Source organism: Podarcis pityusensis, assembly GCF_964106645.2.
Source record: "Podarcis pityusensis genome assembly, chromosome: 8".
In the NCBI taxonomy this organism is placed as follows: domain Eukaryota; kingdom Metazoa; phylum Chordata; class Lepidosauria; order Squamata; family Lacertidae; genus Podarcis; species Podarcis pityusensis.
This window is the reverse complement of record NC_138033.1, coordinates 6206069-6230987: the sequence shown is the minus strand read 5'-3', so window position 1 is coordinate 6230987 and position 24919 is coordinate 6206069. Positions and strand designations below refer to the sequence as shown.

Genomic DNA, 24919 nt, shown 5'->3' with positions numbered 1-24919 from the left:
ATGGACAACAGGAAAAAGGAGGTGAGGCAAGGAAGGTGAAGGATGGGGAGAGAGACATGGGGAGCAGAACAGACGAGGAGTTAAGAGACAAGAGAAAATGGAATAGCCCATAAACTGTCATACGGCAGACGGCGTGTCACTCGGCTCAGTATTTAGAAAACCTTTCTACGTTACTATCAGTTAAGCCGGTTTTTAGCATCGCATCGACTGACCTATTGCACCATCAGTAGAAACTGTTAGGAGCTCAGCCTACACTCGAGTAGGACCCTGGCAGAGACACATGCCTGACTGGTCGATCATTCGGGAGCTTCAAAAGCTTTCTTCAGCCCGAACATCACAGCAACCGACACCGACACCTTAGGGATCCGCAGAGTTTGCGCATCATGCGGAACAGACCTCAGCAACTCAGCATTTTGGCTAATCTACTTTATTTACATATAAACACACACAGAGCACTGCAACATGGCTCCCTCTCTCTCTAGCATCAGACAGCAAAGAGAAAAAGAACAAAGGACAATAGTCCCACCTCACGGAACACAGTAACACAAACATCCTGTCTCCGTCACTTCCCACTCTGTGGGGTCAAAATATACACCGTCATGTGAAAGACAACAATCCCATGACTGCAATCATGGAGCAGGAATTCTAACAGAAACATCATGCGGTTCCTTTAAAAACGGGGGGGGGGAGGCGCAAATTTTGAGACTGTGCAGATGAGCCCATCGGACTTACCAATCTCCGCCGCGTGGCTGATCAAAGTGTGGACCACGGCTGCCTGCCTCTGCAGCTGCTCCTCAGCTCTGCTGTCCAGCTGGCTGCAAACCTCGTTGGGGAAGAGGGTGGGGGCGAAGATGACCGCTAGGTTGGCCAAGTCCATTTTGTTCTGGGCGCACCTGGGATTGCGAGGGAGGAGACAAGAGATTGGCAAGGGAGAAAGGGAGTCTCCTCAACCAGGAATTTGGGGGTGGTACCTCTGTCCTGTACCTACTAGCCTTGAGGTCTAGTAACTTGCACTAAAGCTGGGATTCTCCATGCCGGGTTATATTTTGATCTTTCATTAGCATGTGTGTGGGTGTTACACGTAGCCTTGCTGGTATGTGGACCGAGGTAAAGGTAAAGGGACCCCTGATCATTAGGTCCAGTCGTGGCCGACTCTGGGGTTGCGGCGCTCATCTTGCTTTACTGGCCGAGGGAGCCGGCGTACAGCTTCCGGATCATGTGGCCAGCATGACTAAGCTGCTTCTGGTGAACCAGAGCAGTGCACGGAAGCACCGTTTACCATCCCGCTGGAGTGGTACCTATTTATCTACTTGCACTTTGATGTGCTTTCGAACTGCTATGTTGGCAGGAGCAGGGACTGAGCAACGGGAGCTCACCCCATCGCGGGGATTCAAACCGCCGACCTTCTGATCGGCAAGTCCTAGGCTCTGTGGTTTAACCCACAGCGCCACCCGCGTCCCAAGGTATAGTATGAGACTGATATTTTCTAATTTTTATGGTTTACCACACATTGTAATTGGAGTGCTATTTTGTGTCATGCAGCTTTTCGGACTGATGAAGCGTGTAGCGAAACCTGTAATATATCTGGAGAACAGGTCTCCTTTTGCCCACTTGCGTTATTCTCACCAGGGTCGTGGCTTTGATTTGCCTTCCCGTGACTGATCCATGCACACGGCTTTGTGTTTCCAGCTCAAGACCCATTGAAGAATATCTCATCCAGTCCAATCTTTGAAAAACAGCTTTGAAAAACTTTTTCATATTCTCCAGTGCGCTACCCTTGCTGCTGTGGCGGCACGGGGTTGCCGTTCTGTGATTGGACTTACACTGCTTGTTGAACGGTTCATTTATCCAGTCTGTATAACGTTTACTGCACATGTAACTTCTTAAGATATAGTTGTACATTTATCCATGTTTACAGTATCTCCAGGCTTTGTCTCGCACATGGCACCTTAGTATGTTCGTTGTTTGAATGGTTATAAGTCTATCTCTATTCTAGCTATTATTCTAGTAAATTTGGTTTTATACTTAGAAGCCAGTTTGTGGTGGTGTTGTTTTGTTGCAAACATAGCTGTCAACTTACAGATTTGAAAATAAGGGACCAGCAGCCTCGAAAATAAGGGATCAGCAGCCAAAATAAGGGATTTTCAGAGCACAGGTATGTTCAACTTCTGAGCCCCTCCGAGCCAAAGGCAGAAAGCCCAGCCAGCAGCCAAACGAAGCCTCAAGCCTCAAGGAAAACCACCGTCACCTCTCCGCTGGGAAGCGCTGAGCAAAGGCGAGTCCCCAGGCAACGTGGCCGATTTGATCAGCACAAGGCATGCAAGCTCCACCCCCCAGTCGTTCTTAGACTTCTTATTGGGTGAGCAACGCAGAAAAGCAACACAGTTGGAGCCTCCCTCCTCCCTGGCCGGCAGGGAGGGAGGGAGAGGAGCTGCTTCCTTTGAAACCCGGGAAATTTAAGGGACATCATCAATAAGGGACAGCAGTGGGACATGGCGCTGGGATAAGGGACTGTCCCGCCAAATAAGGGATGCTTGACAGCTATGGTTGCAAAAGGTATGCATCAAAGTGCGCTGAAATCTCAGGAACCAGAACAATGGGAAGCAGGATAAGGGTACAGCTTGGAGTGGCTAGGTGGTCTGGTTGTCGGCTGAGAACGAGGACAAACCCTGGGCAGGAATTAAGGGCACAAACTGGTCCTTCCCCATTGACCCACCTGGAAGCCACGTCCTGCAGGAACCTGAAGAAATAGCGGAGGAGATCGGTGCTTCTTTGGGGCAGCAGGGAGGTGAGCAGGAGAGTCAGGGGGTCGCCGTCCTCTTGCTGCTGGACCTGGCACAAAGGCCCCTGGATGCCAGCTGGGATCAGGGGCTCAGGGAGGTCCCTCAGGAACTGCTTCACCAAGGTGGCCACGTCGCACGGGAGAGCCATCGCCAAGCAGCGCTCGCCAGCCTCCAGCCGGGCCTGGAAAGGATGCAAAATGTGAAGAAGGAGAGGAGGCGAACCTTCAGGGAAGCAGCTTCCTTGGTCTACTTCCCCAGCTCTGAGTTATCAGCAAGAGGATCTGGAAGACCCAACAATCCGTAGCTGGTGGTGCAATGGTCTGGGGTCAAAAGGGGTCAAAGGCCCTGTTATGTACTGAGTTGAATAGGATCCAAAATGCAGCAGTCTGATTGGTCCTAGAACAATAGGATCCAAAATGCAGCAATCTGATTGGTCCTAGAACAATAGGATTCAGAATGCAGCAGTTTGATTGGTCCTAGAACAATGCAGCAGTCTGATTGGTCCGCAGGAGCCACCCAATCCAGCTCCAGGTGGAAGTGAATCCACAACCCGATTGGCCTACAGGAGAATCTCAGAATTAGCCAATCATGTGCAGCCCATTGTGTAAATAATGTATATAAAGCAGATATTGTGGGGGAACTTCCATTCCTCCTCACCGCTATGAGCTGAATAAAGAGCATGAAATCCATTCTCGACTCCGAGCACATTTCACTGGCGACGAAGGTGGGATCCTGCTGAACTGGTCCTATTGTTCTAGGACCAATCAGGCTGCTGCATTTTGGATCCCATTCAACTCAGTACATAACAGGCCCACAATTATTTCTGCTGCTGGGTCCCCCTCTCCAGCGTCCAACAACCACCTAGTCAGCAGGAAAGCGGAGCTTTTAGCTGCATTTAGGAACCCTGAAAATACAAAGTGCTTCAGTTTCAAGGGAACAGCATGCAAGTTCTGTTATGTATAATGTTGTGAACTGCCCTGAGATCTGCGGATGAAGGGTGGTATTCAAATTTAATAAATAATAATAGGAATAACTTCATGGAAAGCACACCTTAAGTCGCTCCCAAAGACAAGATCTGAGCACTCCAAATTATTTGCCCGTGCCAACCTCTGCTAAAAGTCCTTTTTCAAATTGTTTCTTAGTTAAGAGTTTGCATTTCTTTAGGAAATGCCTCTCCTAATCCAGCAGCCAACCAGCTTTGCAGAGCGACCCAGAGTTTTAAAAGGAGGAAAGGCTACTAAAAACGCCCTCCCTGTAGGTATTGGTGGGTTTGTGGAGAGAGTAGCAGACCTACTGCAACTAACGGACCTGGCTTACTCATGTTCCCTTGTTCCAATGGTTCTACTCTGAGCAGGACTAGCATTGCATACAACACAGTAAAAGGAAACTGTTACTTCCTTTTACTGACATTGGCCCCAAACCTATTTGACCTTGCACCTCCCCACCTCACCCCAAAATGGTTTGTTTTTAAGAACTGCATAATAGATCCTATCCACTCCATCTAAGATTATTTTAAACTCTCCCCTTTTCCTCCCGCGTAGGAGAGCGAGCAAGTTCACAAGAGCAAAAAAAAATAAAACGAAAATGTTTTACTGGCAAGGCGATTTCTCAAGTTCCCCTCTCCTTGAGCAAATCTCTCCTGATAGGGATGTCAAAACATCTGCAGCTCACCACCAATGTCGTCAGGAGGAAGGAGAGGCCTGGCAAGACTGGCATTCTGGAGGTGCCAGGAGCTGGGAACATGATGAAAGGTAAATTTGGGGGGACACGCAACCTCTAGCTAAGGGGTCAGCAAACTTTTTCAGCAGGGGGCTGGTCCACTGTCCCTCAGACCTTGTGGGGGGCTGGACTATATTTTGAAAGAGGGGAAAATTCCTTTGCCCCACAAATAACCCAGAGATGCATTTTAAATAAAAGCACACATTCTACTTGTGTAAAAACGCCAGACAGGCCTCACAAATACCCCAGAGATGCATGTTAAATATCGTAAAAGGACACATTCTACTCATGTAAAAACACGCCGATTCCCGGACCGTCCATGGACCGGATTTTTTTTTTTTTTTTAAAAAAAAGAATGGCAAACTGCCACATGCAGCACCTTACTTGGATGTGTCTGGAGTCTTGGAAGCTTGACTACCCTACGTTCTCCTACAAATGGACCTTGAGCTTGTTTGGAGGTTCTAGCAGGGCAGCGCAGCTATCGTATACCCTTGACCGAAGAACGGTACACTCCTTCTATCTGGGATGGTCGTCCTCTTCCACCGAGCGCGCAGCTTCGGGAGGGACGCACATGGAGCGGTGAGGGAAGAAGGGGACACCCGCCTAGCCAGCCAGATCAGCCGAATCAACCCTGGCGATCAATGGGGTGACAGATGTCGCAGCCAGATCGCCCTCACATCCCGTCCATGGACCGGATTTAGAAGGCGATTGGGCCCATGCTCTAGCTCCTGCACATCTCCAGCTCTGCGTTTTACCTTCAAGGCTTTGATACGAGTCATGGATCCACATTTCCGGAAGAGCCCTTCCACATGAAGATGGGGTCGGAGCAACTCGCAGGCGTCCACAAGGAACCTTGGGTTGAAATGCAAAGAGGCCGCAATGAAGCAGCATGGAATCTATGGAGATGGGCTATTATAAGGGGGCACGACTACTTGTGGAACGAGAGGGAGTCAACAGATAAAGGCCTCCCACACGGGTCACGTTCGCAACCCAAGCGTCCACTGTACACTGGTACCTTGGTTTAAGAACAGCTTAGTTTATGAACAACTTGGATTGAGAAAGCTGCAAACCCGGAAGTAGGTGTTTTGGTTTGTGAACTTTGCCTTGGAAGCAGAACATGTTTTGCTTCCTGTTGAGTGCGTTCCATTTGTAAATTGAGTCCCCCCCGCTGCTATGGGAAAACACACCTTGGTTTAAGAACGGACTTCTGGAACGGATTAGAAGAAGAAGAGTTGGGATTTGATATCCCGCTTTATCACTACCCTAGGGAGTCTCAAAGCAGCTAACATTCTCCTTTCCCTTCCTCCCCCACAACAAACACTCTGTGAGGTGAGTGGGGCTGAGAGACTTCAAAGAAGTGTGACTAGCCCAAGGTTGTTGTTTTTTTGTTTTGGGTCGATTGTCAATTCTCCATTTGTGTCTCATTCTTTTTTTAGAAAACACCATAACTTTGGATTTGCTATAGTTAACTGTTAATTGTTCAGCATTACAATAAACAGTGAGAGTTCTTAGAAGTTTTCTTAGGCTTACACAGGAGAAGGAAATTAGAACTGCGTCACCCGCATATAAAAGAACCGGGAGGGGTGTACCAGCCAATTTAGGGGGGTGGGCATTTTCTTTCTCCATGTTTCCTACTCAGGAGTTAATATAGAAGTTGAATAAGGTAGGCGCAAGGACGCAGCCTTGTTTAACACCATGGGAGGTTTGGATTTCCTTGGATAAATGGCCCTGTCAGTCACACCTAACCCGGACCCAAGTGTTTGCATATAAACTGTGGATGAGAGACAGTAGACATCTGTCTATGTTTAAGGTGCTTAGTTTTTCCCAAAGCCTATCTCAAGGTCACCCAGCAGCTGCATGTGGAGGAGCGGGGAAGCGAACCCGGTTCACCAGATTACGAGTCCACTGCTCTTAACCACTACACCACACTGGCTCCTGTGTTCGTAACACCAAGGTATTAAGTTAGTAAACCAAGGTACCACTGTATGGGAAAATTACCCAGGGTTCTCTCCTCTGACATAAGGCAGGAGTGCTGCATTTTCTCCATGGCATTGTGGGAAAAGATGGTGCGAGCTCCTCTTGGGCTAAGACTCACACGATTCAAACAAGGTTGTCACTCATTGCAACAGGGAGCTGGTGATCTGGGGTGTGCGTGTCGCACGTTACTCACTGTGGCACCCCTTCTACATGCTCCGAAAGGGGCAGCAAGTGCAACGGAACACCGAACAAACCACCGGACGGAGGAGGCAGAGTCCTATTCTCCTGAAAGAAAGCAAACATGAATCAAGCTTTTTGAGGAAAGGTTTATTCATCTGAAGCATTTGAACGTCCCTCCTTCAGCCAGATAAAAGTCTCCCCAATCGGCTTACTAATACAACAGCCTTCCCGACCCTCAAGCTTCCCATCAAAAAGACGCAGCACAAAAGGAAAATGGATGTGGAGGGAGGAGGAATAAAGCAAACTCAGGCACTAGCTCTCCGTTGCACAGCTCTTAAGAAACCAGCTGAACTTGTCAAGTGTCAAATACGGATGGCGTTGAAGAAAAGCAACATTGAAATCAGTCTTCCATGCCCGGTAGCCGCTGGAGAGACACCAAAAAACTTTGGACGGATTCTGAGAAGGATGATGTGAAGCATTTTTTTAATTGGGATCTGCCATTATGGGAGAAGGACGCGTTGCAGAGATAAATAGTCTTGGGGGAGGTGAGCTCTTAATTTGTTATTATATCTGTACTTCAAGTCGGATTTGGCAAATCTCCCCTAGAAAGACTAATGTTTGATGCAACCTGTCTGAGAAAATTAATGAGCAAACGCCCAGATTTTATTTCATTGGAACTGAGTGAAGATGGCGTCTGCCACCAGAGAAGGACTTTTGGATTGATTCGGCATAAACACCAGCGTGTGAGGAAATTCTGCAAACAACAGACTTACCAGCTGCCAAAAAAAAAAAAAAAGGAGAGTCATACAAATTTCACACAGAAGCACATTATTGTTTATTTCAACTCGCCTGTGGAAACAACTCAGAGGCCGTGAAAGAAGGAAGGATAACAACAGGAAGATTTAAAGAAGGAACTATTGGAAACTCGAGGCAGTAGAAACGTAAGATGATTGGAACCCCGCTGAACTTGAAGCATGGGAAGCCCCAACAAAAATGTATAATTTGGCAGAATATTTGGACTATATGATATGTATTTGTATAATTTGGAATACTTAATGTGATTTGATTGGATTGTTAAAATGGAAAATTTAATAAAAATTAATAATAAGAAAAAGAAATCAGTCTTCCATGCCAAACACATGGTGGATGGAGGGTGGGAAACGTGCCTCTGAGCTTGTGCAGAGCATCATTTCCTCACCACTGAGTAAGTACAACTATTCCGCTACAGATCTGAAGTCATCTGGAAAGGGCTTCCCAGGTGGAGAGGGCACAAGACAGACCTTTCTATTTTACAAATACACTGGGGGTTGGCCAAAGTGGGTCAGGTTCTAAATCTTCCCTCAGGAAAGCAGAGTTCCTGGGCTCTGGAAAGCCAAAAATTCTGCTCTCCGAATCAAGAGCTGCTTCTGCATTCACCCACAAGGAAACTGCTTGCTAGCAAGCTGCAAAAAGTTAAGACAGGTTTTCTCTGCTGCCAGATGTATCCAAAACTGTAGGCGCTGTGTCTTCTTGGAATAACAGGCTTGGAATTGCCCAAGAAAGATGTTAAATTATTTTTGTATGCCACAACTGCTGCACGTATTTTGTTAGCTAAAAAGTGGAAAACCCAAGATTTACCAACAATAGAAGAATGGCAGATGAAGATGATGGATTTTTCGGAGCTAACCGACCTGACCAGAAGAGTCTGCGACCAGAAGGAGGAGGAGTATAAGGAAGAGTGGAATGAATTTAATGATTATTTAGTTAAATTTGTTAAGTTAAACTAACTGAAAATAGCTTGCAGATACTTAATGGGCTTAGGATTTTATTTATGTTAAGTGATGAATTAATATGTTTAATTCCATAAGGTGAAGATCTAAGGATGTTAATGTTTAAGTTAAATTTCATAAAAATTGGGATTTGGAAAACCGTTAAAAAGACATGCAATGAAATTCAACCAAGGGGAAGCGAGGAAGTCACTTAAAGTTAATATCTGTAATTTTCAATAAGGCTATGATTTATGTTTGTTTGTCTTGTGTGTGTGTGTTTGTTTGTTTATAATATTGTGAAAACTAATAAAAAAAATTGGGGGGGGGGGGACTGTAGGCGCTTTTTACCACATATCCTGGCAAAATGCATGTATTTACAGCACATCCCTTCCACCACAGCCCAAGATCCTGGGAACTGCAGCTTACCCCCTCACAGAACTACAGTTCCCAGCACCCTCAAACTACAACTCCCAGGATTCTTTTTTTGCAGAGGGGGGACGTGCTTTAAAGGCATTGTGTGCGTAGTCGGCAGTCTCAGCTTCTGATCTGCAGTGGACGTGCTCTGAATTCCTGGAGATCGAACTGTCAGCGCACGCATCAAGGAAAAGCCGTTTGCTATTGAGCTAAGCAAAAGTCTTAGAGAGACCGCCGTTTCCTTATTTCATGTTCTATATTTAAGGGGTAGGAAATCAAGCGCGCTTCCCCCTTGGAGACAACACAAAGCAGCCTGCCCGCAAAAAGGAAAACACTTCCTTCCCTTGCCCACTTCTGCCTCGCTCTCCAAGTTGGTGGTGGGTTCAAGGAGGGCAGTTCCCTGCTCCCCTGTCCAGCCACGTTTTGGGCTTTCAGTTTACTCCGAGACTCGGCCACAAAGGGTGTGTGAATTTGTAGACAAAGACACACATACACCCACCCACCCCGGGGTACAAAAAAAAACTTCCTGCTTGCAACTCCCCCAAAAGGATAGCCTGGTTTTGCTCCAATAACCTGCTTGCAAAATCCATTTCGCTAGAATTTAATTTTTAAGGCCCAACCCTGCCGAAAGCAGGCATAGCCAAGTTGGCTGTGCGTTGCTTCCAGGAACAGAGCTGGCAAGACTCTGTGGGCGTGTGCACTTTCCCAGAAATTCACTTCCATCCGGGTTCACACCGGGGGGGGGGTGTATGTGGACAGAGGGCGGGACATGTCTTTATCTGTCTCCCGGTGAGTTCAAGATGGCATCCATGGTTTTCTTCCTGCTTCCCCTTTTATCCTCACAACGACCCTGCGAGGTAGAACAGGCTGTAAGAAATCTCTCACAGCCTGTCCAGCGGGGATTTGAACCGTGGTCTCCCAGGTTGTAGTCTGGCACTCTAACCACTATGCCGCACTGTCAGAGGTTTCCGCACACTGGCTAGAGAGGAATTGGGACCGGTTTCTGGGCTCTGACTGGCGTAAAGCTGGTTCGAGAAGCGACGCATCGAACCGCAGTATTTTCTAATAAGCTACAAGATGCAGATGCGTTTTGGGTTGTTGTCGTCGTCATCATCACCATCTAAACTTATTGATTGCTTTTTTATGGCGTGGCGACACAGATTAAAAACCCAGCAATGGAAACTTGGAGAGTGGAGAGTAACTGGCAGTGTGAATTCAACCTCAATACCAGATCCTGAGGTGCAGCAGTGAGAGAGTGCTAGATTATTTATTTATTTACTATTTATTTATTAGGAACGCGGGTGGCGCTGTGGGTTAAACCACAGAGCCTAGGACTTGCCAATCAGAAGGTCCGCGGTTTGAATCCCCCCGACGGGGTGAGCTCCCGTTGCTCGGTCCCTGCTCCTGCCAACCTAGCTGTGCTGGTCCCGGGGGGAAGGTTACCGTTGACGTAGTCAAAGTCCGGTCCTGGGTCACTGGTCTGGAAACAGTTCGCAAGGAGTGAGGCGAGGTCCGAAGCAGAAAGCCGGGCGGGGACAGGATCACTGGAAGGTCAGGTCTGGGTCCGGGCAAGAGCAGGTACTCAACGACATTGCTCCCGCAACCTGGGACCGGGCTGACTGGCCTTTATCTTCTCTGAGGCCAGGGGCGGCCCCGGCCCCTAGGAGACCCGCCTCTCCTGGCCTTAAAGCGAGCACTCCTCCTGGGAGAAACCAGTTCCCTTCGCCTCTCTGCCCTTCGCCTCTGCAGTTCAGGAGAGGCTGAAGGGTTACTGGACCCAGGGGGAGACTCACCTGTAGGCACTGAGTCCTCAACCACCTCCGGAGCCAGAGTGGATTCACCTGGTGCCTGCTCCTGAGGAACCAGCACAGGTGCAGGCGCTTCAGAATCAAGGCCCTGCCCCAGTTCAGCTGGCCCTGGAGGCGGGGACTCCTGTGCAGGCTGGGATTCCTCCGGTTCAGCCTCTGAATCGGATTCCCAGGCCATCACACTAGCAGTTCGAAAGCACGTCAAAGTGCAAGTAGATAAATAGGTACCACTCCGGCGGGAAGGTAAACGGCGTTTCCGTGCGTTGCTCTGGTTCGCCAGAAGCGGCTTAGTCATGCTGGCCATATGACCTGGAAGCTGTACGCTGGCTCTCTTGGCCAATAAAGCATTTCGCAACAACCCTGTGAGGTAGGTTAGCCTAAGAGATGGCAACTGGCTCCAAGGTCACCCAGTGAGCTTCACGCCTGAGTGGGGATTCGAACCCTGGTCTCCCAGGTCCTAGTCCGACACTCTAACCATTGCACCACACTATTGCACTCATAGGCCGCTTTGGGGCTTCCCAGGGGCATATGGCTGGCTACTCTGAGATGCTAGACTCGGTAGGCCTTTGGGCAGGACCAGCAGTGGTTCTCCTTATATGTCAGGAAACACTCCCCACTTCCATGAGAGGATGAAGCTAGTTGCAAGAATTTATGTATAGGTTGGGAGGGTTGCCCCTCCAGCAGATATCATGCACATGCAGCCCACTACCCAAACCAGCACAATCGCTTTTGTGACTTTTGTGATTTGTCCCCACAAAACACTTCATCGCAGTTTCTTCATATCTATTCCAAGGGCCTTTACTGCACGATACCAAATGTAAGAATTCACTGATAAATGTATCTATGTACTGGCTCACTGGGAAAACTTCAGAAATTCATATAGACCTGTGAGCTCAGCTGCTCAGCAGCCCCTCTGCCTGAGTGATAATCCCTGGCATCCTGATACCTGAGTGCCAGACAGGTAGCCATTCCAGAAATAACAAACCCAGATGAAGACAAAAGAGTGTGATTAACCTGGCTGGGAAACAGGGAAATGTAAATATCATTTTTGTTACACTTGATGGGTGTTTGGTGGAGGGCAAGGAGAACCATGGGGCAGGGTCCAGGATGCTCAGATTACGACCACCAGACCTCCCCTTTCATGATGTAACCGTGATGTATGAGTGATGTAGTTTGGGGGGGGTAACATGGGGATTAGCAGCTAATAAAAGTTTGGGGGCTCTTTTGTTTGGGGCTTCCATCTTGTTCCACCTTGTGGCAGGTGGGAGTCCTGTCGCGACAGTCTTCAGACCAAGCCTACTGGCTGCTGCTTTGCTCGGGTATCCCTGGCTGGTGTCCTTGTTTTTTGTCCAAGGAAGCCCTCAGATTTCTCCGTTAACAAGCTACTCCTCACTCTCTACTGAAACAGAAGCTCTCTGCACATGCTCAGAGTCAGATTAGAGCGAGACCCGGAAACTAAGGCGCTCTTTCCCGCGTGGGGCCGGAGGCCACCTTTATTAGGACTTGGCAGGCTCCAAGCGAGTCCCAGCAACAAAAACGAGTTGTCCTGGGGCTTCGCTTCAGCAGAAGTTAAGCCCTGCAGCTGTCTGGCATTTCTGACTCAGGCTACCAGAGAAAGCAGAGCGTCACTCCATCATCACTGCACACAGGTGTTTGCCTAGAGCTTGTTACACCTAATGGATTTTGGCCTGCCACGTACCGCTGTCACACAGGATCACAGGCCTGCCCGCACCAATCCATCTAGCTCGGAATAAGTCTATGCTAACCAGCAGCATTAAAAGACGCCTGCTTCTTGGGAGAAAAGCAATGACAAACCTACACAGCATCTTAAAAAGTAGAGACATCACCTTGCCAACAAAGGTCTGTATAGTTAAAGCTATGGTTTTCCCAGTAGTGATGTATGGAAGTGAAAGCTGGACCATAAAGAAGGCTGATCACCAAAGAATGGATGCTTTTGAATTCTGGTGCTGGAGGAGACTCTTGAGAGTCCCATGGACTGCAAGAAGATTACACCTCTCCATCCTTAAGGAATCAGCCCTGAGTGCTCACTGGAAGGACAGATCCTGAAGCTGAGGCTCTAGTACTTTGGCCACCTCATGAGAAGAGAAGACTCCCTGGAAAAGACCCTGATGTTGGGAAAGATGGAGGGCACAAGGAGAAGGGGACGACGGAGGACGAGATGGTTGGACAGTGTTCTCGAAGCTCCCAGCATGAGTTTGACCAAACTGCGGGAGGCAGTGGTAGATAGGAGTGCCTGGTGTGCTCTGGTCCAGGGGGTCACGAAGAGCTGGACACGACTAAACGACTAAACAACAACAACAAACCAGCAGCAGGTCTGTCAAATGGCGAATCTTTCCGAGCTCTGGGTTCGAGCACTTTCCCCCTTGAAAATCTGCTCTTGAGTGCAGAGTTTGCTCCAATTCAACAATAAAGAGCAGGCTTACAGTTTCTTCAGTTTCGGGTTTAGAATGTGTTCTTCGTCGTAAACCGCTTTGGTATTACACTGTTTTGTAAACATATGAAATCAGCATAAAATAAATGCACGTTATGTTCAAGATAAAGTAGCAGCTGTACTCCAGCCTACAGGATTTCAATCTTCTTAGTGATTAAAACAACCACTAAAAATAATAAATATTTCACTTAAAGGAAGGGAACTGAGATAATCATCTTCCCATGTTGCCTTCTCCACAACCTTGCGAGGTAGGCCTAGTCGTTCCTCCAATCTACAGTTTACTACCCGCCATTCTGGCTGCCTGTGGGCCTTAACTCCTCCTCTTTGACAATCCCCAACCCGGCGCCCTCCAGATGGTTTGGACTACAACTCCCAATGCCCTCGATACAGCTTTGTTTCAGTGCATTGTGGGAGATCAAAACGTGTCTGGATCCCACGCTCCTCCGAGCAGCGAGCCAGGAAACTGTTTTTCAAAGGGTTCCTGGGCAAGTATTAGCAAGGGCCCTGCCATTTGCCCAGGAATGGCAGGTGTTGATGCCAGCCCTGCCCGAGGGCCAAGACGCAACACTTTCATTCCTTGTTCGGAGACAGAATTCCAAGAAAGCGTTAAAAGGTTGCTGAGAATACAGCTTCCCCTGAAAAGAATCCTGGGAACTGTAGTTTAAGGGCGCCGTGAGGGGTAAACTACAGTTCCCAAGGTTCTTTGCGGGAAAGCTGTGTGCTTTAAATGTATGGATGTGGCCAAAGGAAGACTCAGCGGCCAATTCAATTTGCTTCTTGGTTCTTTCCAGAAAAGTCCCTCACACCACCAGAACCAAAAGTTTATGTGTTTATATAAAAATAATAATACCTGCAGGTTTATTATACATATATTTTGCAGCTTTTTTGTGGACTTCTCTTTGTTAGCGATGAGATTATGGTAGTTTTTGGTGTGTGCTTCTTAAAAAAACAAAACCTATTCAACCCCCCCCCCCACAAACACACATGCAAAGAATATACCCGCTACACAATTTAATCATGAGAATCTGTGATTTGCACTGCTGATAATGCTGGGGGGTTAATAATAATAATAGTAGTAATAATAATAATAATTTATTATTTATACCCCGCCCATCTGGCTGAGTTTTCCCAGACACTCTGGGCGGCTCCCAATCAAGTGTTAAAAACAATACAGCATTAAATATAAAAAACTTCCCTAAACAGGGCTGCCTTCAGATGTCTTTTAAAAATAGGATAGTTGCTTATTTCCTTGACATCTGATTGGAGGGCGTTCCACTGGGCGGGCGCCACCACCGAGAAGGCCCTCTGTCTGGTTCCCTGTAACCTCACTTCTCGCAGGGAGGGAACCGCCAGAAGGCCCTCGGAGCTGGACTTTAGTGTCTGGGCTGAACGATGGGGGTGGAGATGCTCCTTCAGGTATACAGGACCAAGGCCGTTTAGGGCTTTAAAGTCAGCACCAACACTTTGAATTGTGCTCGGAAACGTACTGGGAGCCAATGCAGATCACTCACGACTGCTTTTGTTTGCATGTTCCTGTGTTGTGTATTTTTGTGTTTTCATTTTGTAAACCAGCCTGTGATCCTCAGATGAAGGGCGGTATATTTTAATAACAACAACATTTAAGGCGCACCATAAACTAGGACAAAAGGCAAACAGGGGTTGCACAAGACACAGAATATCTATTTTTAAATGCCCCACCCACTGTTAACACACAAGACCCTCACCCCACTCACCTGGCTAGGACTGGTCTTCCAAGGTCGGACATGAATGCTGATACTTGTGAGGTACTGAACGATGGCATGCGACGGCACACCTTTCGCCGGGCTGGGCATGGTGCGTGCGCAGATCGCGAAATTTCACATGTTCAGGCCTAAAGAGTCTGCAACCTCTGGCGCAGGGAGGTTTGGGGGCAGTTTTTTGGGTAAAGGAAAAAGGTACGGAAAAACCCAACCAAATTAAGCCAGGCCAAATTTGCAAGAGCCACACCCAGTGGCAAAATGCTTCAGCACTACTAACAAATATTATTTCCTGTTATTTTCCTGGTTAACTGACCATCCAAGTTGCGTCAGGGAATCCCAACAGGGGCCAGGCTTTTGGAAAGCCAAAAATGAACGCCTTTTGCTTTCAAGTTTCCCCTCCGCATATTCTTCTGCTTGTAAATCTGTCAGCGGAGACCTCCAGATATCTAATCTTTACTCCGCAACCCTTTTAAAAGAAACCACCCCTTTTCTCTCTCCAGGCCCAGTTTAAAATCTCCATCTACGCGTTGCCTAAACTCACATCGTCGCAAGATCTGATCTACGCTGCTCTCCCAGCCACAACAAATCTCTCCATTATCAAATGGAAACTTTTACTTCTGAATAACGTTCTTTCCCCACCTCTAAGTGGGGGGGAAAACAACAACCTCTCTTTGGTGAAAGAGAAAAAGTTAAGAAGGGGCTTGGGAATCAAATTGTCTCATTTATTAATTCGCTCTGGGAGGCCAGGCAATATTTAAAGGAACACAGACCTCTCCCAAAGACAGAGCTGTATCCTTAAGGGGAAAGATGGGTCGGCAAAAGTGAATTTCTGCAATTACGCCTCCCGATGTTGATGGACTACAACTCCCATCATCCCTGATCATTGCTCAGGTTGACCAGTGCTGATGGGAACTGGAGTTCAAGCACAACTGGAAGGACAGAGGATTTCCCTGTCCCAAATCCTGGGCAAGAGTGTTACAGTGATGGAAATGGGGTACAGGAATCAGGGGTTCAGGGGGGAAATGAATGGCGTAATGTGTGGTTTGGGGGGCAAAGTTGTGTTGTGTTATCTTTTTAGATCAGCCCTGGGCCCTTTACTGCAAAGGTGGGTAATAAACGAAAGAAACAAGAGCAGATAATTACAGCCTGGATAGAAACCAATGTGTTTTTCATGAGGCGTGAAAAACACTTCGCTGCCCCCAACACTGAAATTCATATTTTAAATTCCATGGGGGCTCCAACACTACCCTATGTCCCTTTCTCAGCAGCTCAAACCAGATCGCCAGCTGAAACCTCTCCTGGCGAATTGAGGAAAACATTCTCACCTGCTCAGGGCTGCAAATCAGGCTGCTGCAGAAAGCTCAGGGGCCAGCTGGAAACATGGCAAGCTTTGCTGCGAAATAATTATAATTATAATTCTTGACTGTTCTTAATAAACCGTAACGTTTCCTGGATTTGATTATGTTTTGAGTTGGAATAACCAGATATTTTGATGGAGGAACATGCTTGGATTTTCCGTTGGGTGCATAGCGTTGTATTTTTTATTTTTTTTTAATGGCTGAAAAATCTAAAAAAATAAAAGGGGAAGAGGCCCATTTGCATTTGAGTCTCTGAATGCGCTGGCGCAGTGCAAAGGGATATACCATATTTTTCGCTCTATAAGACGCACCAGACCACAAGACGCACCTAGTTTTTGGAGGAGGAAAACAAGAAAAAAAATATTCTGAATCTCAGAAGCCAGAACAGCAAGAGGGATCGCTGCGCAGTGAAAGCAGCAATCCCTTTTGCTGTTCTGGCTTCTGGGATAGCTGCGCAGCCTGCATTCGCTCCATAAGACGCACACACATTTCCCCTTACTTTTTCGGAGGGAAAAAGTGAGTCTTATAGAGCACAAAATACGGTAGCTCAGTGCTTAGAGCATCTGCAGATGGTCCCAGGTTTATTCCACATCAGCATCTCCAGATAATAATAATAATAATAATAATAATAATAATAATACTATTATTTGTACTCTGCCCATCTGACAAGGCTGTGGAAGACACCTGCCTGAAACCTGGACAGCTGCTGCCAGTCCATGTTGACATTAATGCCAGTTCCACTTTCGCATGCGGCCCCTGGAAGGCTGACCACCAGCCAATGTGGCCCTCGGCCTGAAAAAGCAAGTAGCCGCCTCTGTAGCAGGTACACTTCAGAATCATTAACCAGATCTGGAACAAGTGTGTGTGTTTGTTTATGGAAGACAGAATTCTTGGCAACTATTCCTGGGGTATTAATGGGGGACACTTTGCATTCCCCCAATCTCCCCTTCCCACCTCTGAATAGCACTGGGAGTTGCCATTCTCCCCTGCCCCCTCCCCAATTTGCTGATTTCATTTGCTGCATGGCAGGCAGAAATTCAACAGATGCAGCTTTCCTCAGCATAAAAGTGCATTCATGGGGCAACCTCTTCTTTTGCCTGCCAAACTAAGCCCCGTTGAATGCTTGCCTGCTGCGCAGCTGTCAAATGTGCTTTTTTTATTTTTAAAAAAGGAAGATTTTGAGTGGCAGCGCAAACATTGACACTGTTCAGTCCTGTTTGTACTATCTGTTGCTCGCATGCATGCTCAGACAGACACACGCGCGCACACACACAATCACATGTGCAACTCAGTTCCTTTTAACCGCACATCAGCATAAAATCAACCAGTTCTGTTTGACTCAGCTGTGCTGCGGTCTGGAAGAGACATTCTCCCGTATTGCTTGCATTTGCCCCAATTGGGGCTGAGCCCAGAAGCACCTGGCTGAGAGGTTTCAGCTAGGAAAGCAAGAAGGACCCCCTTCCCAGGCCCTCAGCCCCCCCACCCGGCCCCACAGAGAACCAAACGGGTGACTTGGTTGGAAGAAGATGATCCGACGAGAGAGCAAGAGGTAAGCTAAACTTTACTGAGCTGCCGCTCCTTCTTCATCTTACTCACTGGGATTTTCCTGTTTTGTGTCATGGTGACCTGGGGAAATTTCAGCCAGTTTGATATTTCCTGGCGGGGCGTGTTTCGTTCTAATTTTGATCGCCGCTGCTGGAAACTCCACACAAGCGCCTGGCCGTTCCCAAGGTATTGTCAAGTTGCCAACTTTTTGTGGGGGCTGCTGCTGTGCTATGCCTGATGAACTTCTGCCTGTCTTGCAACTGATAAAGAGGCAGGAGGTGAGTCGTCCCTGTGCATGTGGCCCTGGGCTTGTGGGGACTTTTCATCCATCCCTTGATTGATTGATTGATTGATTGATTGGCATCTGTCTGTCTCGGGAGACAACTAAAGAGTGTGCAAACTGTTGGAGAGTTACAGCGCCTGCTGTGGCCGTAAGACACCGATGCAGGAGAGACATGTTTTGTTGCAGACGGGGCAGATGAAGGCGTCCAGTTATGCTGCTGCAAATGCACCATGGCTTTTCTTCTCTCTGCCCTCCTCCCAGTGGTCATTCCTCCTCTGGTCACTGCTGTGGATGCATGACCTGACTGTCTCTAGGCACTGTGGTCATCTGCAAGGGATTCCCATCTGGTGTGTTGACGTTGCCAGCTTTCAGATCACATTTGCAGACACCTTTGTAACACGGAGTTGGTCTGCCCATGGACTTGCCCGCAGACCAAGTCCTTGGGGACCCTGTCATCTTCCATTCCGGGAAGGGGCAGTATTCCATCACACTGCAAAATAAAAAAATTGGATGGGGACACGTGTAGCTGTCCAGTTTTAAAATCCAAAGAGGAGGATTTGCATTTATTTATTAAAGTTCTTATGTTACATCGGTGAACATTATCATATTGCATTACAAGGCTTATTATACTATAATTTTCAACACGTATACAATGTCTACTATATTTTTCGCTCTATAAGACGCACCAGACCATAAGACGCACCTAGTTTCTGGAGGAGGAAAACAAGAAAAAAAATATTCTGAATCTCAGAAGCCAGAACAACAAGAGGGATCGCTGCACAGCGAAAGCAGCGATCCCTCTTGCTGTTCTGGCTTCTGGGATAGCTGCGCAGCCTGCATTCGCTCCATAAGACGCACACACATTTCCCCTTACTTTTTTGGAGGGAAAAAGTGAGTCTTATAGAGCAAAAAATATGGTATATACTAAAAGGAAAAAACAAGGGCAAAAAACTATTCCAAAATCATATATATACCAACATTTTTAACTTCCTGTCTATCCCGTTGTATATTCCTTTTTTACAAATGAATGTACTCTTATTATTGTATATTTCTTTACATTTTATCTAATACATTCCTATATCAATATGTACCCTTGGTATTATTTCTCAACTCAGTCTCTCTCCAACGACAGTCGAATGCTAGCATAGATAGCGAACCTTTACTGTATTTTTGAACATACCGTATATGTTATATCCCACTTTTCCATAAATTTTTGTTTTGAATTGTCTCCCAGGCTATTTGTCAACTGTGCCATTTCAGCAAATTCTTGTAGCTTGTTATGCCAATCTGTTATTGTCAGGACTTCTTCTTTCTTCCACCCCTTTGCCCCTTTGCCACCAAAGTCTGAGCTGCAGCCGTTGCATATAAAAATACCTCCCTAAAGGCATTCAGTTTCAGGTGAGATTCAGGAACGAATAACTGTGTGGGGGATGGATTGCAGGCTTCATGTACATCTTCTTCAATAGGTACCAGATTGAGCATCCTTGTGGACAGTTAACCTGATTAATTAGGGCCTGATAGGAGACAGAGGGGACACGGGTGGCGCTGAGGGTTAAACCACAGAGCCTAGGACTTGCTGATCAAAAGGTCGGCGGTTCGAATCCCCGCGACGGGGTGAGCTCCCGTTGCTCGGTCCCTGCTCCTGCCAACCTAGCAGTTTGAAAGCACATCAAAGTGCAAGTAGATAAATAGGTACCACTCCGGCGGGAAGGTAAATGGAGTTTCCGTGCGGTGCTCTGGTTTGCCAGAAGCAGCTTAGTCATGCTGGCCACATGACCCGGAAGCTGTACGCCGGCTCTCTCGGCCAATAAAGAGAGATAAGCGCCGCAACCCCAGAGTCGGCCGCGACTGGACCTAATGCTCAGGGGTCCCCTTTACCTTTAGGAGACAGAGAATAGGGGTGTTACAAAGTTCTTCTTCTTCGGCGAACACTCGTAGCCGAGTAAGATTGTCTTCTATGAACATGGTCTTAACAGTGAGTCTGTAAGTGACTGGAGGCCAATTCTGGATCCACACGTCCTTCCACAGTGGGGACATAGGTGTCTGGACGGGAATTGATCACGGTGAGGGTTTGGCAAGCATGCCTTCCTCTTAGCTCGCTTCTCCCTTGCGTCCTGAGTTCGAGTGTCTTCAAAGCCCATGACACCTTTGGTAAAGGCTGTTCTCCAACTGGAGCGCTCGCAGCCAAGTGTTTCCCAGTTGTCAGTGTTAATACTACATTTTTTTTAAAGATTTGCTTTGAGAGAATCTTTAAACCTCTTTTGTTGACCACTGGCATTACACTTTCCATTTTTAAGTTTGGAATAGAGTACAGTGGTACCTCGGGTTACAGACACTTCAGGTTACAGACGCTTCAGGTTACAGACTCCGCTAACCCAGAAATAGTACCTCGGGTTAAGAACTTTGCTTCAGGATGAGAACAGAAATCGCACGGCGGCAGCGGGAGGCCCCATTAGCTAAAGTGGTACTTCAGGTTAAGAACAGGTTCAGGTTCAGAACGGATCTCCTGAACGAATTAAGTTCTTAACCCGAGGTACCATCGTAGCTGATTTGGAACTACAAAGTACACCAGCCCACCTGCTTGGACCCCAATGTTTCCTGGGGTGCCAATGGCGTTGTGCACAATCTGCTATGAGCATTGCAGAAACTCTAAACAGCTGTAGAAACTGACGCTCCCTGATCCTTTGTGATCGTTTGAGGGATCCACAGCTGTGGTCCTCTGACTGTATTCAACAGCAATTTCTGTGTAAAAACCTCGCACCGCCTGCCCTGTAGTCGCTGCCATTTGACTTGTGGGGAAACCAGGACATGTATTTTAATATTTGTTTTCATCCAGCTCATATTTATTCCGCTCCTGACGTTTGAACGTCTGCCTGACTTGCAGAAGCTGCGAGGTCTTGCATAGCTCTGCAAGCTCCCAGCTCAGGTTTAGCAGTGTCTCAACTTGCTACCAGCGGGTGGGGAAGCTTAGCTTTCGTAAAAGACCCGTGCTGTGTGAATCTAGCAATCCGGAAACGGGTGGGCTGCCTGGTGTCGTTTCAGTTCCATGCGCCGAGTAGGTGTGTGGGTGCTTTGATCCAGCAAGCTCAGCTGCTGGAAAAGGAGCAGCTGTGGTCACCCATGCCAGGTGAAAACAAAAGCAGAGTTTTGAAAGATTGCAAAGCAGGCGAGAGCGAGAGATCTTTCCCCACTTGAGAGATATTGCAGACAAAGTCGGAGAGGAGCTCTGAACGGTCTTGCGGGTGGGGGACTCACATGCTCTGTGCGTACAAGGAAGTTGGGCAAGAGGAGGAAGTTCCTTGGTATAGATTTGGGTTTCCAAGTACAGTCGCTGGATGGCTGGTCGGCTTTCAAATGCAAGAGACCGGGGTGGGGAAAGCATGCTCTTAGGTGGGAAATGCGGAAGTCCAAGCGTTTGCTCATTGAGGAAGTGAGGATTGCAAGAACGAGGTGGGGAGGAGGAGGATAAATTCTTAGCAAGCAGTTGATTGGACCACTGTGGCAGGAGGGCCACGCAGGAGGGGGGCAGAGAGAGAGTGAAAACTTTTAAGGTTGAACCCCTGTTCCGGGAAGCAGCAATACCTTCCCCCCCCCCTTTTGTATCATACAGCGGACGCTCGTGATCCGTGCGGGAGGCACGTTCGCAACCCGCAGCGCTGCGCATGCGCGGGTTGCGATTTGGCGCTTCTGCGCATGCGCAAAGCGCAATTTAGCACTTCTGCGCATGCGCAACCGCCGAAACCCGGAAGTAACCCATTCTGGTACTTCCGGGATTCGGTGAGTCCGTAACCTGAAAAATCGCAACCTGAAGTGTCTGCAATCCAGTGTATGACTGTACTGCATTTCTTTGAATATTGCTGCATGCACCAGTGAGAGACTGCAGGGACAGCGCTTACTTGGGCTTTGGTTTAATAGCATAAGAAGACCCGTACTGGATCAGGCCAATGGCCCATCTAGTCCAGCATCCTGTTATCACAGTGGCCTATCAGATGCCTGTGGGAAACCAGCAAGCAGGATTCTAGCACAAGAGCAATTCTCTCCTCCTGTGGTTTCCAACAACGGGTATTCCGAAGCGTCACTGCCACGTGCTCTGGAGGCACAGCAGAGCCTATATGGCTAGAGTTAGCCATTGATAAGCTTCTCCCTTCGATCAGAAGGTCAGAGGTTCGAATCCCCGCGACGGGGTGAGCTCCCATTGCTTGGTCCCTGCTCCTGCCAACCTAGCAGTTCAAAAGCACACCACTGCAAGTAGATAAATAGGTACCACTGCAGCGGGAAGGTAAACGGCGTTTCCGCGCACTGCTCTGATTCGCCAGAAGCGGCTTAGTCATGCTGGCCACATGACCCGGAAGCTGTCTGCGGACAAAAACCAGCTCCCTCGGCCTATAGAGCGAGATGAGCGCCGCAACCCCAGAGTCGTCCGCGACTGGACTTAACAGTCAGGGGTCCCTTTACCTTTTTAAGCTTCTCCCCAAAGAATTTGTCTAATACTCTTTTAAAGCCATCAAGGTCAGTGGCCTTCTTTAGAAAGATACTGTGATGTCTTTAGGATGCATGGTTTTGTTTACACATATATGCAACCTGAGCTTAGGGAGGGCTCACAGCGTTAACACTCCAACAGATCTTAGCCCATGAGGTTCCCAAGGAAGCTGCAAGCTTTGGTTCCTGCACAGAACAAGACATGCACCTGTGTCTCCAGCTTCCAGCATCAGCCAAACTCTCTCACGCACAGAGTGCACAACACTGTGGCCTGTTGTTCTCCATCCTAGGATTTCATCGCCTCCATCCAGGTGAGGAGGCAAAAGAACCCACCTCTTTGGACATGAAGATGGTAGTTCTTAGCTGGCCAGTTTATCTGCAGCTGTTAAAGTCGGAATAAGAGAACTTCAAACACACGTTGACAAGGACATGGCTCGCTGAGGTTACTGTTATGTACTGAAGTTCTCACCCTGGGCCAGCTGGGGGATACTGTAGATAGTTATGCAAATAAGGGATCGAAAGTGATGTTCAGTGATTGGATAGTTTTAGAAAGTTGTTACAGTAACATTGTACTGGAGCTCTATATAAGCAGGCTGACTGAACCCTTCAGTTCAGTTCTGTCCTGGCCTGTGAATAAACAAGAGCTGTTTGAAGAATCGCTGTGTCGCCTTATATGTTCACCCACAACTTAACAGTTACCCACGCCGCAATGTTTTGTGGTAGGAACCCGCTTTCTTTAGAATTCAAAAGCAATTGTCAAATGTTGATTTTGAGACGAGCTGAGGGAGCAGCAAAGCCAGACCCCTAAAAAAAAAAAGGTATACAGATCACTTACTTTGGTGTGCCTCTGGCGAACCAAGTTTGTTGCCTTTTACCCAATGCAACACAAGCCTTTGCTGGTAGAACAACAACACACACAGATTTCTGCTGTAGACCGCCCCTTCTGTGATGCATGTATGATGTATTGGGGGTGGTCTTGAGCTACAGGGGAGGCAATTTCAAATGTCTATGCAGTCGTACCTCGGGTTACAGACGCTTCAGGTTACAGACTCGACTCTGCTAACCCAGAAATAGTATCTCGGGTTAAGAACTTTGCTTCAGCATGAGAACAGAAATCGTGCAGTGGTGGTGCGGCAGCAGCAGGAGGCCCCATTAGCTAAAGTGGTGCTTCAGGTTAAGAACAGTTTCAGGTTAAGAACGGACCTCCGGAACGAATTAAGTTCTTAACCCAAGGTACCGCTGTATAAGAGTTTGCACACCAGTGTTCTGGGTCTCCTCGTCCCTCCTGAATGTGAGGGGAGCACCCTGTTGCAACAGCTTTAATAAAGATCAGGCTTACTAACTGCTTTGCTTCTCAATATTCTCTGGTTGGCCTCAGTTATTCTCCTACTGATAGAGAACCTACATAAGGACTCTGTACAGGCTCTTTGGTAACCCATAAGGAAAAAGGATAAGTTTTTTCTGATAACAATACTTACCTTTTCCCAGCAAGAGTTCTTCTGTCTGCCAATTTTGCAGGCAGATGCTGCCACACCTGGGGAATGGTTCCCCCCGGCCAATTTTAAAACCGGTCTAACTAGGTTTTGACACCCTGCAAAGGTTTGGTGGTGGTGTTGTTTTCAAAGTTCACACAGCGCAAAGCCATGGGCCCTTCACATATGCATCTCCACCCCACATTTCCTTGCAAAAGCGAGCACACGGCAGCTTGCAAAATACAGGCCCAGAACAGGGACTCATGCAGAGGCACTACTCATGCAGGGACTCATGCAAAGGCCTAGGACCCTCGTACCTACGGGACCGCCTCTCCTGGTATGTCCCACAGAGGAACTTACGGTCTTCAAATAAAAACATCTTGAAGGTCCCAGGCCACAGGGAGGTTAGGCTGGCCTCAACCAGAGCCAGGGCTTTTTTGGGTGTGGCCCCGATCTGGTGGAACGCTCTGTCACAAGAGACTAGGGCCCTGCGGGGCTTGACATCTTTCCGCAGGGCCTGCAAGATGGAGCTGTTCCGCCAGGCCTTTGGTCGGGGTTCAGTCTGACTCTCTCTCCCCTTTCATAAGAACTTGCATGAAAGTGGCCTCCCAATTTTTCTCACAGGCCCATATAAGTCCAGCACAAACAGTTGGGCCTGGTGAGCATTTAAGGTCCCCAAGCCTAATCTGCGGGTTGCCATCCGATTGGATTTTATTCTGATCCTGATCTGATTTGAGGATGTATTTTAACTGATTGTCTGATTTTATGTTAATGTATTATACATTTGATGTTAGCCGCTCTGAGCCCGGCTTTGGCTGGGGAGGGCGGGATATCAATAAAAATTAATTATTATTATTATTATTATTATTATTATTATTATTATTTATTATTATTTATTATTACAGAGAGGCTCCTCTGAGAGTGGGGTAGTAGGAATTGGACAGCTTGTCCATTTTACCAGC

At 47.7% G+C, this 24919-nt stretch overlaps 2 protein-coding genes across 4 annotated transcripts in view; one reads left to right on the top strand and one right to left on the bottom strand.

Moving 5' to 3' along the window:
* Positions 1-14987, bottom strand: part of LOC308484123 (uncharacterized protein) — a 33277-nt gene extending 18290 nt beyond the window's left edge. Inside the window, exons 1-6 of one of the 3 annotated variants that reach the window (XM_081018712.1) lie at positions 14815-14953; positions 7003-7083; positions 6673-6756; positions 5258-5354; positions 2717-2964; positions 733-893 (exon numbers count right to left, since the gene is read on the bottom strand). In XM_081018712.1, coding sequence (XP_080874838.1) covers positions 733-893; positions 2717-2964; positions 5258-5354; positions 6673-6756; positions 7003-7083; positions 14815-14882 — 739 coding nt within the window. In that variant the 5' untranslated portion in view covers positions 14883-14953. Of the gene's footprint in view, positions 1-732; positions 894-2716; positions 2965-5257; positions 5355-6500; positions 6622-6672; positions 6765-7002; positions 7084-14814 lie in introns of those variants that run through there. The other 2 variants (XM_081018713.1, XM_081018714.1) reach the window with 2 other exon arrangements.
* A 2505-nt stretch (positions 14988-17492) lies between these two features.
* The window catches only part of RASGRP4 (RAS guanyl releasing protein 4), a 36229-nt gene continuing 28802 nt past the window's right edge, over positions 17493-24919 (top strand). The window contains exon 1 of the mRNA XM_081018766.1: positions 17493-17727. Within this exon, the coding sequence (XP_080874892.1) occupies positions 17705-17727 (23 nt within the window). The 5' untranslated portion in view covers positions 17493-17704. The remainder of the gene's footprint in view (positions 17728-24919) is intronic.